The sequence below is a fragment of the Vombatus ursinus genome, unplaced genomic scaffold (genome assembly GCF_900497805.2).
Source record: "Vombatus ursinus unplaced genomic scaffold, bare-nosed wombat genome assembly UNPS02006779.1, whole genome shotgun sequence".
Taxonomy (NCBI): Eukaryota; Metazoa; Chordata; class Mammalia; order Diprotodontia; family Vombatidae; genus Vombatus; species Vombatus ursinus.
The window spans coordinates 21568948-21588743 of NW_020946557.1; the positions used below are offsets into that span (position 1 = coordinate 21568948).

Genomic DNA, 19796 nt, shown 5'->3' on the forward strand with positions numbered 1-19796 from the left:
AAATAATGAGGTCTAGATTAGTGCTGTAACAATGGGAATAGAGAACAAGGAGTGAACCTGAGATATTTTACAAGGGAAAACCTGATAGGACTTGGTGATAACTTGGATAGAGGTAATATAGTTTAATTTGTCAGTTCAACAAATATTTATTAAGCACTTTATACCAACCACTCTGCTTTATGCTGTGGGGAATATAAAATTGAACTAAATATAAAGCCCACCTTCAGGGGTCTTAAGAACTAGGAGTATAGGTGATGTGCATACCTATCATATAAGGCAAAATGTAATGAGTACTATGGTAAAGGTTGAGGGAAAAGCAGAAGCATAAAGGAAGAAGAGAGAGTTGCTGACTGAGGAGAATTAGAAAAGGCTTTCTTAAAGACATGTTTGTTCAATTTAATTGAATTGGGGTCATTTGAATGGCATTCAGAGAGGCCAGCAGAGGCAAGTGAAGATCGAAAGCCCTGTTTATTTTTTAAGGAAGGAGAAAGGAATAAGGACCAAGAGAATAATCATCTTAGAGACAAAGTTAAATACCTATTTCTCCAAGTAAGAGTTAAAAGACTAATTCTCTAAAATATAATAGGGGCTATTTCTGTAGTAATCTAAGTGCTCTGAAGCACTTTATAAATATGATTTCATTTGATTCTTATGATAATCTTATGAGATAAGATATCATCTCCCTCATTTTACAGATGAAGAAATTGAGGCTGTGGCAGGGAGTGACTTGCCCACTAAAACACAGCTATTAAGTGTCAGACACAGGCTTTGAACCTAGTTTTATCCTGACAACAAGTTCATTGCCCTTTTCCACTCCATCATGCGCCATCTCTGGCATTTTTGTGCTATCTTATAGATTTAGGGGTTCCAGTAAAATAGGAATTTGTTTTGTGTTGTTTAGTAGTGTCCAACCCTTTGTGACCCTGTTGTAGTTTCATGGTGTGTCATGGTGGCACTGTCTTGAAAAATTCAGAGTCAGGGGGCAGCTAGGTGGCAGCTAGGTGGCGCAGTGGATAGAGCACTGGCCCTGAAGTCAGGAGAACCTGAGTTCAAATCCGGCCTCAGACCAAACACTTGCCCAGGTTCACACAGCTAGTAAGTGTCAAGTCACTTAACCCCAATTGCCTTAAAAAAAGAAAGAATTCAGAGTCAGACCACCTCTAATCCAAGTACAGGCATCTATTAAGATTGACACCTCTCATGAAGCAGACTAACTTCCAAGAGGAACCAGCAACTTCAGAGAAAGCAAGATGGATTTTTAAAAAGACAAGAGGGGTTTGTTAAGAGATTAGGTAATAGGGGAGAGGGTTCCTTCTATGATTTGGTGGTCCATCATCTCGGTCAGGCTGCTTTCTCATTGGTTAGCGATTGAGTACAAGGACACACCTGTTCAAGTATGTGAATTGGATCTGGGGGCAGTGGATAGCTAGGAGCAGTGGCTATATTGAGTCTGGGGACCTGTAGTGTTGTTAAAGCTAGATTGTGTGGTCAAATCAGGACATGCCTGCTGTTCGGTGGGCCCATAAAGAAGTTAGAATATCAGGGTTAGGGGCAGCTTTATTAGGATTCCATCAATTCCCATTTGGAGTTTTCTTGGCAAAGATACTGAAGTGGTTTGCCATTTCCTTCTCCAGCTCATTTTACAGATCAGAAAACTAAGGCAAGCAGGGTTAAGTGACTTGCCCAGGTTCCCATAGCTGGTAAGTGTCTGAGGCAAGATTTTAACTTGGAAAGATGAGTCTTCCTGACTCCAGGCCCAGCACTCTACCCACTGGGCCACCTAATTGACCATTGGAATTTATTAGTACTTTCTTACCTAAATTCAAAATAATCTAATCTTTTAGTTCATTTGAAGCTCAAAATCTTTGGTAAAACTACTCTTTCCAGACATCTTTCCAACCCACCTGTACATGCTACCAAGATTTTTTTTTCTTTAAGTCTTTTAAGAACAGCTTTAAACTTCTCTTTTCCAAAACATCATTACTGAGCAAGAATGTTCAGCTTATTGAACAAGTCCACGGTTTGGAATTTGGGAGGCTTGTACTAATAAAACTGAACTTTTCATGAAGGGTATCCCCTCATTACTCACCATAATGCAAAGTACAACCATCCCAGCAGATATTTATCACGTTAGATACAGTAGAAAATTACAGAATGAGCATTTCTTTGAAGAATGGGGAAAGAAAGGCATTCTCTGACTTTGAGAGCCATGTTAGAACTTCACATAATGAGCTCAGAATCCATTGCAGTATATTGTTATTTTTAGAATGGAAAAGTCCTTTTTAATAAGCCATAAAATACTATATACCAGTCTCTGTGGATCAACATAGAAAACAATCAAGGCTCTCCCCCTTCCACCCAGGGTGCTCCCTGGAGCTACTCTCTGGCCAGCAGTCTGTGTTGAGAAGTCAGCGAGACAGCTACCATAGATCTGTGTCTCAGAGAAGAGCGTGGAGCAAACCCTAGAATACAAATCAGCTCCATTTTGTCAACAACTTTATTGGCTGTGGTATACTGAAATAAACAAAGCCACAGTTCAGAATTTGCATGGAACTTTGTCTTCCATGATTACAGTCTGGATTCCTTTCCTAAAATGATTTTTTTTTTAATAAGGTCATTGTCAGGGTAGAGTAAGGGCAAAGGCAGGTGTACTGTAACTGATATGGTTGTCAAGGGCAAGGGAAGATACTAAGAAGCATCATGAAGCGGAAGAAATCATGTTCATTGGAACTAAACTACTTCGACTATAGGAGAGTAGAGGAGATTATTACATTTTGCTCTTTTGATGGAAGTTTCTCATAATATAAAATTCACTGCTGCATTTTCATCCTTTCTTGACCTCTAGTATTTCTCAGCTTATGATCTATGTAAGCTGCCTGTCGAGTGAGTAGATTGATGTTTTCCTTGAATAAATTCACCCATACAGAAAGAGTCAGTGACCCTCAGGAATTGGTAGAATTCTTTTTCTTCTCGTACCCCAGTGTTGACACAGTCACTTCTCTGATGGGAAATTCCAGAACTCAATCTGTGGAATAACAAGAGAGCAAGAAGATCTGTGTTCTGTTTCTTAGCATTTAACTTAATCAACAATTCTCTGACTCTAGAGAAAATAACACATTTTGTACGTGTATCATGATTAGAATTGTTCAGTAGAGTCCACATAGATTGTTTTCATCCACATTTCTAACTTCCTCAATCTTCTTTTCTCAAAATGACTTCTCCTTGAAATAGTGAAATATTTTAAAAGAAAATGCAAATGTTTTCATAACCTATTTCCTCACCTGTGTACAAAGCTATGATAATAACTAGTGTTTATATAGCACTTTAATGTTGGCAAAACACTTTACAAATACTATCTCATTTTACCCTCACAACAACCCTGAGAGACAAGTGCTATTGTTATCCCATTTTACAGATGGGGAAACTGAGGCAGTTAGTGGTTAAGTGACTTGCAAGAGTCTAAGGTCATAATTGAACTCAGGTTTTCCTGACTCCAATCCAGTGTTCTATCAGTTGTGCCACCTAACTATACAGGATCATAGATTTACAATTGGAAGGGACCTTGGGGATATCTAATCCAACCCTATTATTTTATAAATGAGGAAACTAGGACCCACAGAGGTATAATGACTCACCCAAAGTCACACAAATGGTAAATAATGGAGTTGGGATTCAGATCCAGATTGTCTTAATCCAAGTCCAGTGGTCTTCACTATATACAATGCTGCTTCTTTCAGAAAAACTAAGCACAAGGGAAAAGCCACTAGCTACAGTTTCTTTTCATTTAGCATACTCAGCCACATAATTATTGGAAACTTCCTTATTATATTTTGTTTCTTGAGGGTGGGGACTAAACATAATTTCATCTTTGTTTATGTGGCTTCTAGCACCATGCTTTGTACACAGTATGTTTATAATAAGTGTTAGATTATTATTGCTATTGAAAAAAATAAACTGAATGCAGATGGATAACATGTAATCCCTGCTGCTGGATTACTTGACCTCAGGAGTTCTGATCTACAGCACAAACACAAGATTGTATGTCTGCAGTAATTCCTAAGTCCAACATCAATATAGTGCTAGGGTGTAGCTGGGGGTACTGGGTACCAGGCTGCCTAAGGAAGAGTAGACTAATCTACATTGGGAACCCAGCAGGTCAAAGGTCCTATGCCTTCCAGTAGAAATATCAGGCTCAAGAGTTGTCATTGTGCTTTCAACCTAGGCAAAATGGGGATCTTTAGTCTTAGTTTTTTTAATTTGCAGTTTCACATGCAACCATTTTTTAAAAATTATACATGTTATAGAAATGCTTTATTCCATAAATTTAAAATAAATAAAATAAAAACAATGATCTATACTTCCCACACTTGTTGTTGTTGAGTCATTTCAGCTGTGTCCAACTCTTTGTGACCCCATTTGGGGTTTTCTTAGCAAAGACAGAGGAGTGGTTTGCCATTTCCTTCTCTAGTTCATTTTACAGATGAGGAAACCGAGGCAAATAGCATTGAATTACCCAGAGTCACACAGCTAGTACATGTCCAAGACCAGATTGGACAAGAAGATGAATCTTCCTGATTCCGGTCCCAACACTATCTGCTGCGCCACCTAGTGGCCTTCTTTGCTCATCGCAAGCACTTAATAAATGCTCTATTCTTTCATTTCTTGCAGTTGACAGCTGCTGAAGGACAATTGAAATTTACTATTTCTTATGACCTCATAGGAGAAGAAGAAGATCTAGAAAATGTATTGCAGTTCATGATCATCTTAGAGGTAAAGATACTGAGTGCCGTTGAGGCAATATAACTATTTTCTGCCTATCAGCTCATTTAGGAGTTTAAGCAATTCTGTTACGTTAATTGTAACTTGGTCAACTTGATATGAGGCTGCAAATGAACAAGAAATCACATGCTTGGTGAAGGTTGTTTTTCCTCCCTTTAGTATATCTCTATGAAACAGACCTAAGATGCTAGGCAGAATGATAAGATCCCCCTTGTAACAGAAGATCTTTAAGCTAAGACATGCAGCAGTTGACAAATTATAGTCATTAAAACTCTATGACAGATTTTTTGTGAAAACTTAAGTGTTAGTTACAGTGTCAGGGCAAATTCTAATATGAGTAATGATATTCTTCCCCTCTAACTTCTTCTTTTGGTTCTTGCTGTTTGATCCCTTCACTTTTTGATTTGAACTGTACTAGAGTCAATGAAAAGTGGGTTTGACCATTGGGATGAGGGCAAAGATTTGACTGCCAAAATTTTTAACTGGGTGTGATGAATGCAGGTGGACCATTGCAGTCTCCAAAGATTAAAGTCATTTGTGGGCTTATAGATGAGTGTTCTAGAGCCAACTTGAACCAGCTAATTATTAAATTTTCAGCGCAAGCGCTTATTCCTTAAAAAATCACTGTAAGTCAGGGCTTGATTTACTGTTTTGTTGATTATCTAGACTTAAGGAATTGGTGTGAAGTATTAATAATGCAAAGTTAATTTAAAAGTTATCATGCGTAAGTTTTTTCTAGTTGTTAAACATTTACCAGCACATCACTGGGTTTAGATATCCCCAGCTTTCCTGTACGTATAGTATTCAGAGCTGAAGAACACCTTAAAGGTTATCTCCAAACCTTCTTTTTATAGATAAGGAAACTTAAGCAAAGAGAAGTAAAGTAACTTGTCCAGCCTAGGTCACTTGCCCATCCAAGCTCCTCTGATTCCACATATAGTCTTAAAGTTATAGGATCACGGATGATCAAAGATGTGAAGCTTCTAGGGGTTTCAGAAGCCATCAGGTCCAAGCTCCTTATTTTGTAGCTGAGGAAATAAAAGACTGAGGAATTTAATTGACTTGTCCAACGTCACCCAGCTACTGGAGACATGAACTGGGATTTGAATCCAGGCCCACTCCAGAGCCAATGCTTTTTCAACTGTACCAAACTATCTTCATATACAAGGTAATAAGTGTTGACTTGGAACCACAATTCTTAAGACTTTTTTTTCCTAGGCCCAGTTCTACTGTGGGATGGTGGAAAAAGCAATGGATGAGAAATCAAGAGAGCTGGTTCCTCTACTTAGCTCTGCTCTGAGTTAGCTGTTTGAAATTGGGCAAATTGCTCCACCTCTTTGGCCTGTTTTCTCATCTCTAAAATGTGGAAATTAGACCTAGATAACTTCTGAGGGCCTTTCTAGCTCTGAATTTCTAGGTTTCCATGAAAATGTGCTCTTTACTTCTCTCCCTTGGCTTCCTTTGAGATGAAAGGAGCTCTTTAGATGTAAGATATTGAAATGATGGTTTATTAATATATTAAAAAGAGATATGCCTAAATTGATTGGTTAGTCAAAGTATTTTTTCTTGTTACGATGCCATTAACATACTGTGAACAGTGGACTCCTGGTGATTCTCTAGATTTTCCCTGTAGAAAGTCATTATGACCTGTCCCCCTTTCCACACCAAGAAAGTAGGAAGATCTGAAGGATATATTTTGTGGATGCTTGCTTGAAAACAGGCTAACTTCCTACTCAGCTCCTGTGAATGAAGCTAGTTCTCTGTGTTTGACATTCACATAGGGCAGCAATAGCCTGTATAATCAAAAATTAAATGCTTTGGAATTACTTTCACCTCCCCCCTTCAACATATGCATCAATCTTTGTCATTATGTGTTGCTTAGGCTAATATCAAATTTATTTTAACATTCCCTGCATATGTACCAATTAATGGTAGGGGAGAAAGACAAGATGTCGGTTGAGTAAATGTGGAAAAATCATCTGGGTTTGAATTTACATTGAAATTTAACAATGTAAATTCAGTGTAAAGTCAACGAAAATACATAGAGTTAGAGCTGGAATGGATCATGGGAGTAATTTTTTTTTTTCATTTATAGGTGAGGTCTACAGAGGTCAAGCTCATTTTCCAAAGGTTGTAAGTGGCAAAGCTGGAATCTGAGTCCAGGCCCTCTGACTCCAACCTAGTATTCCCTCCACTAGACCACAAATGGAACTATTCTTAAGCTGTCTGTATAAGTCAATGATGTTTTTGCCATTCTCTACTCTTAAGTTTATTCTTGCATGTATTTTTTTTTAGGGAAATGGCTTACGAATCAGCACAGCCCAGGAAGAAATCTACCTGTCACCATCTGAAAAGTATACTCATGTTGTGTTGCTTAGTTCAGAATTATTTAATGTTCATGGCACTGGATCTCGAGTCAGTAGAAAGGAATTTATGACCGTCCTGGCAAATATAAAGAGACTTCTCATACAAGCCACATACATCCTTGGGATGGATGCCATCTTCAGGTAAAAGCAGAAACTACACTTTATAGCCTTGCCGTGGGGTATAATTTTATGTGGAAGCTATCCTTAAACATTGGATCAGTGGGGCCCTTCAGCACTTGTTTGATATGTCCATGTGTGGTTATGAAATATTTTTAAGTAGTGGATTGGATTGCAGGAACATGTTTCTATTAAATTTTTTTTAAGGTGACCTCCTAGAATTGTTTCTCCTTTGTATATTAAATTTGTAAAGCTCATAGCTCCTTCTCATTCCCTTGGAATCCACCAATAGTGGATTCCTAGACTGAGAAATATTATATTGGGAAATAAGGTCTTTCTATAGGATGCATTCATAGGATGTGAGAGTCACTGGTGCCATGAGGCATATTTATGTTTCTATAAATTGTATTTTGCTATTTACCAGGTCAAAAGTTTCTGCCTAGTAGCTTGTAGTCCACAGTGAGAAATAGAAGATTCTCTAATTTTTAATTTTCTAATCCTCTTATGAAAACATAAGAATGCTCTACCATTTGACTGTTTCTATTTAAGAAGAACTTTCTGCCTTCTGTGAAAAATCTCTATAAAGTATGATTGGCTTTGCTTTCCAGTTTTAAAATCATGATATTTTTGTTGCAAAATTTTGAAATTGAACTGAGTCCTAATTGGATCCCTTCCTCCATACCCACCTGGCTTTTAGTAAATGTGAAACGATCTAGTGACCACTCTGTGTTATAAATCAAGGCAAACCACATTATCAGCGAGGGCCAAAAGCTGACACTTTATCCTCTCTGTGTATGAAAACCACATGATAACTTTACTGTGTTTCTAATACTTATTCTTCTGTAAGAGACTTTCCTGATATCATTTCCCTGATATACTCCCTGGTTTTCCCTTTCATTTGTAATATTTCTGCTAAGCCTGATCATCAATCTGCTCTTCCTAAGAAGAGAATTCAAATTCATTGGTAAGACAACTCCCAGTGAATTGTTCCTTCATAGGTGGTTGTATTAAGAACTTGGCAAGAGGATGAGAAGAAACACTTAGGAATTAATGATGTGTGTCCCTTTTAGACAATAGAGGATGTTAGCATTTCCCGGCCGTAGTCTTCCAGGTTCAAAAATGAATGACAAAGGGGCCTCTAGGTGGCGCAGTGGATAGTACCCTGGCCTTGGAGTCAGGAGGACATGAGTTCAAATCCAGTCTCAGACACATGACACTTACTAGCTGTGTGACCCTGGGCAAGTCACTTAACCCTGATTGCTTCACCAAAAAGCAAAAAACAAAAAAAAAAATGAATAACAAGTATATAGACAAAAAGTGGTGGGGGGCATGGGGAGATCACTTAAAATTTTTTGCCAAACAACACTTAAAAATCATGCATTTCTTTGAAGTCATCTCCAGTGTCCCCGTTAGGTGAATAGCATGCTCACCAAAGTTGGTTATACAAGGTAGCCCCTGAAGACAAGTCAGGTAATATGACTTCTTTGTGTCACTTGTTACCAAATGGTACCTCTGGGGTGCCAGTTATAAAAATGGAACACCAAGTTTTGAAACTGTTACCCACTTGAGGTGAGCTGAGAAGCAGCCTGGCTCCCATTGTGGCAGACTTGTTATATTTTATTTATCTCTGATCTGCTGGGCGAATTGAGTCATATTTGTAAAATATCACTTGAAGTGATTGCAGCTTCTCCTGCACAGTAGGCTTCTGACTTGCTGCAGAGTTCTGTGAAAACACAAATAAATGAGAAGAGCCCAACAAGAATTAGTGTACCCGTGAGCCCCGTCTCTAAACCTCTACCCTAGAAAGGCACTTGTATTCCTCCTGATATAATCATTAGATAAACTAGTGAAACCAACATACAGCATTCATAGGAGTGTTTTCTCCTTGTACTATTAGGCACCTAGGATGTTTGTAATGTCTATCTACCTCTCTGACATTTTTCATTCTTATGCCATTCTAGAATATTAACCCCAGGCAGTAAACTTAACTGGTTTCATACATACTTTCTTAACTTGTAAAATGAAGACAACTCTTCATTCTCATGTTACAGTAGAAGAGCTTAACTAGCCTGTATTACTTCTTCTTTATCCCTTGGAAATAACATTTACCTTTGAGTCTTGCAATGTAACTCATGCCTGATTAGTTAAAAAGCATGGATAGAGCCCCTCCTGTTTTGGGGATGCTGTAGTTTGCTTTCTCTTAGTCTCATGCTGATCTTCACTGCTTGAAAATAACTACAAAATGGTTTCAAAGAAGAAACCTCAAAAATGGTAAACTAGCTTATCATAGAATCATAAATTTAGGATTTATACTGTAAGGGAAAAGGCAGGAGGCAAGGAGAGAGGCGAGAAGGAAGAAAGAGGAAGAAAACCCTTATTGTGTGTCAAGCGCTGTGCTAAATGCTTTACCGATACTATCACTTTTGATCCTTACAGCAACCCTGGGAGGTAAGTACTACACTTATCCCTTCCACATCTCAGGGGGTGAGGGGCAAGGTACACTGCCCCCCCCTCCAATCTGGAAAATCTGTGTAAAAAAAGTTGGCCATCCCTTTGTACCAGAGAAGAAGTTGGAATTCTTTTATTTTTTGTGGGGTGTTCACAGTACCTTATTGTAAAATTTGGGTTAAATATTTGGTCATAGGCTCAGTGTTGTCTGCAATTTCCACAAAACTTGCAAAAAAATTCCCCTTTAATTTCTTATGTCAACCTGCAATATATCGAAATCATGATGAGGAAAGTCACTATGTGGAAGTGATAACCATATTTCCCCCATTTCTACATTTTAGGAAACTAAGGCAAGCAGAGGTTAAGTGATTTTCCCATGGTATCACAGTTAGTAAAAGGTTGAGGTCAGACTTGAACAAAGGTTTTCTCGACTCCAGGTCCAGTACCCTACACTCTTCACCCTCTATTTTGTAGATAAGGAAACTGAGACCCAGTAAGGGTAAGTGGTTTTTCCAAGGTCACACAGCTAACAAAGGGTGAAGACCAGGATTTGTACTGAGGTCTTTTGTCTCCAGAACTATTTTTTTCTGTTGTGCCACATTGCCTTAATATGATTTTGTATGAGTAACAAAGTGAGCTTCATAGAACACATTATTCTTACAAGTTTTATATTCAAAAGGCGTTATTCAAACAAAATGGACATCATTCATTCATTCATTCATTCATTACACAAGCACGTTAGTCCCTATTATGTGCTATAAATTGTGCCAGGCACCAAGATAGAGCCTGGTATATACATACAGTGACAAAAATGAAACAATTGCTTGTCTTCCAGGAGCTTACTTTTTTTTATTATTATTGAAGGAGAGGGAAAAGACAAACATGTAAACAAATAAAAAATAATTGGGGGGGGAAGGCACTAACAAATGAAGAATGGCCTTATGTAGTAGGTGACACTTGGTCTGAACTTTGAAGGAAGGTGAAGAAGAAGTTGGAGAGAAGATGGAGTAAAGATAGAATGGGGAAGTAGGTGTGACAGCATGTATAAAGCAATGGAGTTAAGAGCAAGGTTGTCCTATATGAGGAACATCAAGGAAAGCTAGTTTGGTTGAAGCTTAGAGTGTCTGAAGAGGAGTAAAGTGCAACAAGCCTAAATGGTTAGTCACCATCACCGTAGTGTTAGTAAATATTCTAATAGATTTATCTCAAAAAGGAAGAGTATAAAGACTTTCCCTATTTTGTAGAATAGAGGCTTTTCTTCAACTACTTTTGATCACAAAGTTAACTTCAAATCTTCAAGGACACAGACTGGACTGTCTTTTGCCTTTCTTTGTATTTCCAGCGCTTTGCACTTTAAAAATGCTTTTGACTGATTGACTAACTTCTACCACTATTAATAGTGATAATACTCGTCTATACTTGTGATGACTAAGATCAAAAGGAAGTTAGTCACCTGGATCATTTGAATAGTTGTTCATGGTAGGTTTTTCTTTTACTTCTTTGAGGAAATACAAAAGCAAAATTAACATTGTAGTTTGGAGTTGTTTCAAAAAACCCTCCAAAGAGGTTGGTTTTTTTTCTAAATTCATTTAACTTGCCCTAGAATAAATGGTTTTATAAATGTATGTGTGTGTGTGCAGATCTGCAAATGAGTGTGGGAATGTGCATTGGTACAGATAGCCTGTATTTGTCCGAAGCTTCTAATCAGGCCATATGTTGTGTCTACAAATGACAAGAATTTGATACAGTGCCCAATATCTTTAATATCTATGTGTAATGAAGAGATCTGAGAGTAGTAATGGCAACTTGATGATGCTATTTCTGAATCTTTTTGGAATACATTAAGCCCTTAAGTGTGTGGTGACCCAGATTAATTATAACAATTAAACCCATTTTATATTTTTCAAACTGTAGAAAGAAATTGAACTTTCAAATCCTGTTCTCATATGAATATTGTCAGATGTGTTCTTGTATCTGAACATTTTTCTTAATACAGGATTAGATTTCAGTTAATGTGAGTAGGAAAAAGCATCAAACTAAAAATGCCCTGGGAGCATAAAGGAAAAGCTTTCTTCTTATTGAGAAAATATGCCCATTTACCCTTCTATTCCTTTCATAATGCAATAAAATCACAATTTGTTCAAGATGATATACCTTGAACAACAGTAATACGCAGAGAAAATATAACTAGAAAGGGATCTTTAAGTCAGCCCAAACTGGCTAGGAGTGTTCATTATAAAGAGCCCAACATCCCACAATATACACAACAGACCTTTCAAAGTAAGAATCAGTATAAGAAAAATAAGCTCACTAGTCCACTCTAAGTATAAGAAATATTGGTGAGACACTGTTAAATTTATTGAACAAGACTGGAACTGTTAAGCATCAAACTAGTAGTCACGTGAAGTGGTTAGATAGAACACTGTCAATTCTGACATAAATTACCACATTATCTATGACCTCAGATCAGTCAAAATATCCTAGCATCTCTCAAAGTTTAGGTTTGTTGAGGAAGTAATTTGCTTGCATCAGGTCAACGAATGTAGACAAGCATACTGTTCAGTATTGGTCCTTATATTTTGATGCAATATGCTGGCAATTAATGATGTGATTTAAGGAAGGTCATATTATCTGGATAATTTCCATCATTCTCTTAATAGTGGTGACATATTCTGATTAGAGTGTTCGCACTAATCTGTTCAATCTTGTCTTTGAGAGTGACGCAGGTATGAGTTACTGATATTAATATTGATGATCTGAGATTCCATGGTGCAAAAGAACTAATGTGTTGTCACAAAATTAATATAGGTGTCCTTGGTGTGCATAATATTAATATTGGATTGTCAAGATGGCGAAGGATGTGTTTGGTTTTTTTTTTTTTTTGGCAATACATTAGTGAAATCTTTAGTGAAATGATATGGAATAATAGAAGTGACATGACTAGTCTTTGGATAAGGAAGAACTGGGTTCAAGTCCAGTGTCTGTCACATATTGGCTATGAGACTATGGGCCAGTCAGGTAGCCTCTCAGTGCCTCTCTTAGACTATGAATTAGAGATGAGTTGCTGATCTGCATCAGTGGAAAGAGTTCCCCACATAAGGAGTACCTATAGGTATGGATCCCACTCACCTCTCCTCACCAAAAAAGTCCATAGAGTTCAGAGATTAGCAAGTGAAGGACAACTCAGGAGCTCATAGAACAAAATCCTCTCGTCTTTTAGGTGTTCTTGACTGACAGTGATATAATGAGCCTTCACTCATTGCTTAGATTTGGGGAATACCCATGTCATTCTTATTCTTAACAGGTGGAAAGTAGATTTGTCAGGTCATAGGAACCTAGGATTTGGAATAAAAATAGCTTAAGAGATTTTCTAATCCATTTCCTACATTTTACAGATGAGGAAACAAAGTCCTAGAGAGGTTCAATGACTTGTCCTAGAGGCAACTGGCTGGCTCAGTGCATAGAGTTCTAGACCTAGAGTAAGGAAAATAGTCACTTCCTAGCTATGTGGCCTGTAATCTCTCTCTGTTTTTTCAACTATAAAATGGAGATAGTAATAGCATCTACTTTTCAGGATTGTTGTATCAAATGAGATAACTGAAAAGTGCTTAGCATAATGCCTAGCGTATAGGAGTCACTTAACAAATGATTATTTCCTTCCTTCCTTCCTTCCCCAAGATCATAGAAGTATAAACTAGCAAATGCAGGCTTTAAACAGAGTTCATGACTCTGATTCCAACTCATTGCTCCTTCTAGCACCCCATACTGGTTTTAAGTGAATTCTTGGCTCACTAAGCAAGAAAACATTTCGATTGTTAGGTTTTCCATTCCCATGAAACACTATTCATTTTCTATACATTGCCATCACTTCCAACATGTGCACTGCTATCTTTCATGATGATCAGTCTTCCATTACTGCTGTGATGCAAGCATCTTGAGAGTAGGGATTATTTCATTCTTTATATTTGTATCTTCATCCCTACCCTAATTCCTTAGACATAATAGACATTTAAACTCTTGTTGATTGACTGACTGATTGTCCCATTTCCTAAGTACTTTCTTTGATATCATCACCAAGTTTCAAGGTAGGAAAACATTCAGGTTAGTTAAAAGTACTTGGGAGAAGTACCAAGTGAACATTATGGAGTCTGATATCCATTGTTCCTTTGGAAAAATTCCTTTTCAAAAGGAAAGCTATTTAGTCTTTTGCTGTGATATGTTTTTTATTAAACAGCTTGTTTTCACCCAATCTAATAGCAGTTTTTCTAAAGTTTTAATACTACAACTGAATTGGTTTTCATGTGTTTGGAGACTAGAAAGCAAATATAAGAACCAGATCTCTCCTGCCCCACCTCTTATGATCAATATATGACCTAATTTGTTCAGGAAGTAAGCATGACTCTCATCTTCTCTCCTCAACAACTTACCTTTTATCAAACATAAATACTTGCCCTCTTCTACTTTCATACTGTTCCAAAGAAAATTGGCTCCTGTTCTTTTCCATACAGGTGCTTAGCCTTCTTTCTCCCTCAGTCATCCCCTCTGCCTCCAATATCTCCAAAACTAGAAAGTTTACGAATTTCTTGTATCTTGAAAAACAAAACAACCTTCTACTGATCACACTGCCCTGTCTGTTTACTTAGCAGAATCACAGACTCTCATAATCTTCTCAAAGGTCATAGGTTTAGAACTAGAAAAGAACAGAGTGGCCATTTATTCTAACTGCCTGGTTTTTTTCAGATAAGGAAGCTGAGACCAAGAAAGAATGTGAGATCACATGGAAATAAATGGCAAAGCCAGTATTCAAACCTAGCACCCCCAACTCCCAAACCAGTGGTCCTTTCAGTGCACTATACTGCATCCAGTTTGCTTCATATTCAAAAGAGAATCCTCTCAACAATTAGTCACACAGTCTCCCCTTGAAAAGCTTTTGTTGTTCAGTCATTTCAGTCATGTCCAACACTTTGTGACCCAATTTGTTTTTGTTGTTGTTGCTGTTGTTTGTTGTTTTGTTTTGTTTTTGGGCAAAGATACTGGAGTGGTTTGCCATTTCCTTCTCCAGCCCATTCTATAGAAGCAAACAGGATTAAGTTACTTGCCCAGGGTCACATGGCTAGTAAGTGTCTGGGGCCAGATTTGAACTCAGGTCTTCCTGACTCCAGGCCCAGGGCTCTCTATCCACTGTGCCACTTGTGAAAATCTCTAGAGGTGGTGAATTTACTACCTCCCAAAACTGTTCCATTCCACTTTGGCTTAATTTTAATCATTTGGAAGTTTATATTTTTATCAAGCCAATATATCTGCCACAGCAGGTTCAATCCAATATTGTCACTATAGTTCTGACCTCTCTCTGGAGCCAGGCTGGCAAATCCCTCTTCCATAGAACACCCCTTCAAATATTGGTAGTATTTGCTCTACTTCCAAATCCTTTATTCTACAAGCTATCAATTAAAAGTTCCTTCAATTGATATTTGTATTAATATTTTTTCTCCAGTTCCATCAATATCCTGGCCATCTTCCTCTGGATGGACTCCAGCTTGCCAGTGTCTTTCCTAAAATGTGCATAGAAATAACAATGCCATCTGTGACTTCATTTAGTTTTTCCTTACTGCCACCTCACCTCAGTGTCAGACTGAGATGGTTTCTATTACATAGTTGTCAAACACATGGGCCCCATGTAGCCTACAATACACCTGAGTGCTGCCCAAACCAGATTAAAATGTAATTGGGAAATATAACAAAATAAATAAAAATTCAATAAAACATAAATAGTTAATATATGGCTTTCTAAGTCGATATACACCTGTAGGGATCCTTTTGTATGGTTCAGTGGCCCCCATTTCTATTTCAGTTTGACACCACTGCTCTAGTATACTCTGTGGATAAAATAACTTGTTTCTCCTTTCATTGATTTTTATCCAAATACTCTTCACCATGCTTTCCCTTCTGGTTCCTATATTTCTTCACATAAGAAAACTAAGACCCAGATAGGGGAAGGAATTTCCCCAAAAATAGCATTCTAGATGGGTTTGAATCCATTCATCTTTATAACTCTGCCCTGTGTTTTAAACTGCTCTAACTGGAGAGTAAATAAGTACAAATTTAGTTATTTCAGTATTTCTGCCCAAACTCAGAACATACTATACTTCCCATCCTGGCTATTTTATCATCCATCATGTAGCCCTGTATGTACCTTCCTATCCAAACATACCCTGTCTACCTTCCCACCTATTGCTCTGGGATCAGTAATCATCAATACCATTGTTATTAGAAAAGGTATGACAAACAACTGCCCTAAGACTACCCAGGTGAAAATTCCCTTTCCTGACTACCGTTGCTTTAAATTCATTGTTTCTTGAGTCCAGAATGGTCCTAGTTTTCTATTTGTATTCTCAGCATCTAGCATAGTGCTTTGTATGTAGTAGTACCTAATAAATATTTTTCTACATTTTTTATTATGAGTTTGACAAACACCAACAAATACAAATAGTTTCAAATGCAGAGAGCAGGAAAAATATATTGTAGAAGAAACCGTGAATTTCTATTACACATAGCTTGTTGGGTTTTTTTTTCATTCACTCATTCAATAAACATTTATTAAGGACCTACTATGAACAAGGCAAATGCTAGGAGCTGGAGATTAGAAGGTAAAAATGAATAAGTCCCTGTCCTCAAAGAACTTACATATATGCAAATATGATGTATTTGGAGAAAAAGACAGCATTAATAACAAGGGATGGGATTAGGAAAGGTTTCATGGAAGACTTAGCTCCTGGGTTGATCTAGAAAGGAAGGTTATGATTCTGAGAGGCAGAGATGAGGACAAAGTACCTTGCTAGCATGGAAAATTGTCTCTGCAAAGGCATGAAGCTGGGAGATGGAATGTCAAGTTTAGAGAAATGCCAGCAGTCTAACCAGCCATAACATAGTTTCTGAAGGGGAACTAAATGAAATAAGACTACAAATGTCAGTTGGAGCTGGATTATAGAAGTCCTTAAATACCTAGCTAAGAATTTGTATTTTATTCTCAAGGCATGAAAGCTTCTTGAGTAGAGATGTGGCATGTGCCCTAATAAGATCTGTACCTTAGGAAAATTATTTGGCAGCTATTTAGAAGGAAGAGACCGAAAGCAGCGAAGCCAATTAGGAAGTTTAACAATACTCTAGGGAGAAATTATGACTGCATGAAATAGAAAGCTGGTGATTTGAGAGGAGAGAAGGAAATAACGATGATACTGATGACTTGATCATGATGATCACTGATATATTAGTGCAGGACTAGAGTGCAGGAAAGAGGTTATGGCTGAACATATAGATTTGGGATTAATCTGCATTCAGCATTGAAATGATATTTAAATATGTGCAAGCTAAGAAGATCAACAAGGGGAAGAGTATAGACAGAGAAGATGGGATGAGGACAGAGAATTGAAGGAGAACACATGATGATGGAATAGAGAATGAGAAAAACTGATCTGATGGCATAAAAAAAGCTAAGCAAGAGCCACATCATTAAAGCCAAGAAAAGAGAGTATTAAAAAGGGTGGTGTGGTCAGAAGTATTAAATCTACAGAATAGCCAAGGAAAATGAAGTCTGAGAGATGGCTACTATGTGGATTTAGCAATTGAGAGAGTGGTTACAATAGTGATACCAGAATGAAGGGATTCAAAAATGAATGGGTGGTGAGAACATGCAAATCAGAGTTAATGGCTAGCATTTATATAGTGCTTCAAGGTTTTCAATATGCTTCATAAATACATGTCATTTAATCTTCACAATAAGCCTGGACATGGGTGCTATTATTATCCCCATTTTATAGATAAGTAAACTAAAACAGAGGTTAAGGGTCTTGCCGAGGGTCACACAGCTAGTAAGTTTCTCAGATCATTTTCAAAGTCATGTCTTCCTGTCTCCGGGTCTCATACACTGTCCACCACACCATCCTAACATGAATACAAGGCAAACCTTGAAGACTGGGTCATGGCCTAGATTCTCTGCCACTTCTACCCATGTATCCATTATATTTCTGAGGAAGAGGCAGTCATTCTCCTTGTCAAAATGAACCAGTCTTTCTGTGATCTTGCTCTCATTCTCTTTCATCCTTTAGTAGCTTCAAGTAGTAATCAATACATTTCTTTCATCTTCATTTTGGCTTCTTACCCTTAAACAAGCCCGTATCATTCCCATCTTGGAGAGGGAAAGCATTACTTGACCCTTTCATTTCCAGCTATCACCTTAAAATTCTCCTTTCAATGCTAAAATCCTAGAATCATCTACTTGGGCAGTTAATGTAGCACACTAGTGCCAACTTGTCAGGGACCGTACAGAAATTTTTGTTTGGGGGTGTGATGGGCCAGAGAGGATTCTGAGGTCCTTTTTGGACTCTGTGAGGTTTCCAAACTAAATATTATTAAAGTATTGTCCAGTAGCCAAGATGAGTAATCTTTGGCCTAGAAAAGCTTTCCACCATAATGTTTTTTTATCTTCACTGCTTTAGCATTACTATGGGATCTAATGATAAGTGGTAGGGTTTGAAACTGAATACAAAATAATGTGTACCAATAATGAATGGAAATAGGAAATGTTTTTTTAAAAGTTTCATTAAGAGCCAAATCTCAAGGGAGCTTGTGGTATTGAACAGAACAAATATTAGCAGCCAAAATGATTTTCCTAAAGTGCAAATCTGATCATGCTACTCCTCCACTCAATAAAAGCAAGTGATTTCCAAGTACTTCTGGAATAAAATATTAACTTCTTTTTTATTTTTTTAATTTTTAAATTTTTTTTTCCTTTTTTTTAATATTACTTGTACTATGGCATTTAAAGTCCTTAAAACCCTTATCCCAACCTACCCTTCAGGCCTCATTGTGAAATACTCTCCTCCATGCATATTGCAGTCTGGCTAAATTGGCTTTTCTGCTATTACATATCATACTATGTTTTCTACTTGGGTATATTCCACAGGCAGTCCCCCCCATGCCTAGAATGCACTCTTTTGGCATCCTTTGATTCCTTCAGGTTTTACATAATGCACAACTTTTCACAAAAAAAAAGTTTCCTGATCCCCCCAGCTGCTAAAGCCTTCCTCTCAAAATCACTGTCTAGATACATTTTGTATGTAGCTATGTAACACCTTTGCTGTCTTACCCTGCTAGACTGTAAGCTCTTTAAGGGTAGGAGCTATTTTCTCTTTGTCCTTGTAATGTGAGCAATTAGCATAGTACCTGGCCCATAGTAAGTGCTTGATATGTCTGTTGATTGACTAATTAGTAGAAATCAATATTCTGTGAAGGGTTCTGTAAGGGAAGAGTTGTGAGTAATGTTCGCTCCAATATCAGGACATGATATTAAGACATTTGATCTAGCTCCAATTCTCACCATGTTAGCTTGTGTCATTTGCCCTTTCACTTCATCAAATAAATATATCTTGTTTGTATTTGGAAGTCAGAAGCAGTAATAGTTAGTTTATGTATTTGCCTTAGTTGACAAGACTTGGACAGTTCATTCATTTCCAGAATTCAGGGCACCATTACTGTCAAAATTATGGATTTAAATGATTGCAGCCTGACATAGAGGAATGGAAATGACCACATTGAGAGAGGGAAAAAATAAACTGCAGTTTTCTTCAACGGGCAACACTTAAAATTGTTAAACACATTAAAATCACATTTACTAAATAGCAGAACCTAATGAACACTGGAAATTCAAATGGAACACTGGAAATGCAAATGTGGAATATTACTGGCTAAGATGCTTATGTGTAGAGATTTCTCATTGTTCAAAATGGTTGTGCAGATTAAGGGAAGGAACATCTGTTCAAGAGGCAAACGAAATTTGGCAGTTTGCTTGTGGTAGTTTTCCTTATGGATCTTTATTTTAAATGTTTTCTTAAATTTTTCTTTCTTAAATTATTTGACTTTGAACAGGCTTCTAACCTGACTCATCTATTCAAAAGAGTTAGGGATAGAGATTGGGTGAGGAAAATCCCTTTACCGATACAAGTTAATACTTTCTCTGTAGCTTATAATCTTAGAGACTTGCCTGAAGCAGTGAGAGGTTTAATGACTTAAGTCACACAGCCAATATGT

General features: G+C 37.5%; 1 protein-coding gene across 2 annotated transcripts in view; it reads left to right on the forward strand.

The window, feature by feature from the left end:
- LAMA2 (laminin subunit alpha 2) overlaps positions 1-19796 on the forward strand; it is a 793905-nt gene that overhangs the window by 453053 nt on the left and 321056 nt on the right. For both annotated transcript variants that reach the window (XM_027848591.1, XM_027848592.1), the window contains exons 13-14: positions 4669-4770; positions 7075-7286. In XM_027848591.1, coding sequence (XP_027704392.1) covers positions 4669-4770; positions 7075-7286 — 314 coding nt within the window. The remainder of the gene's footprint in view (positions 1-4668; positions 4771-7074; positions 7287-19796) is intronic.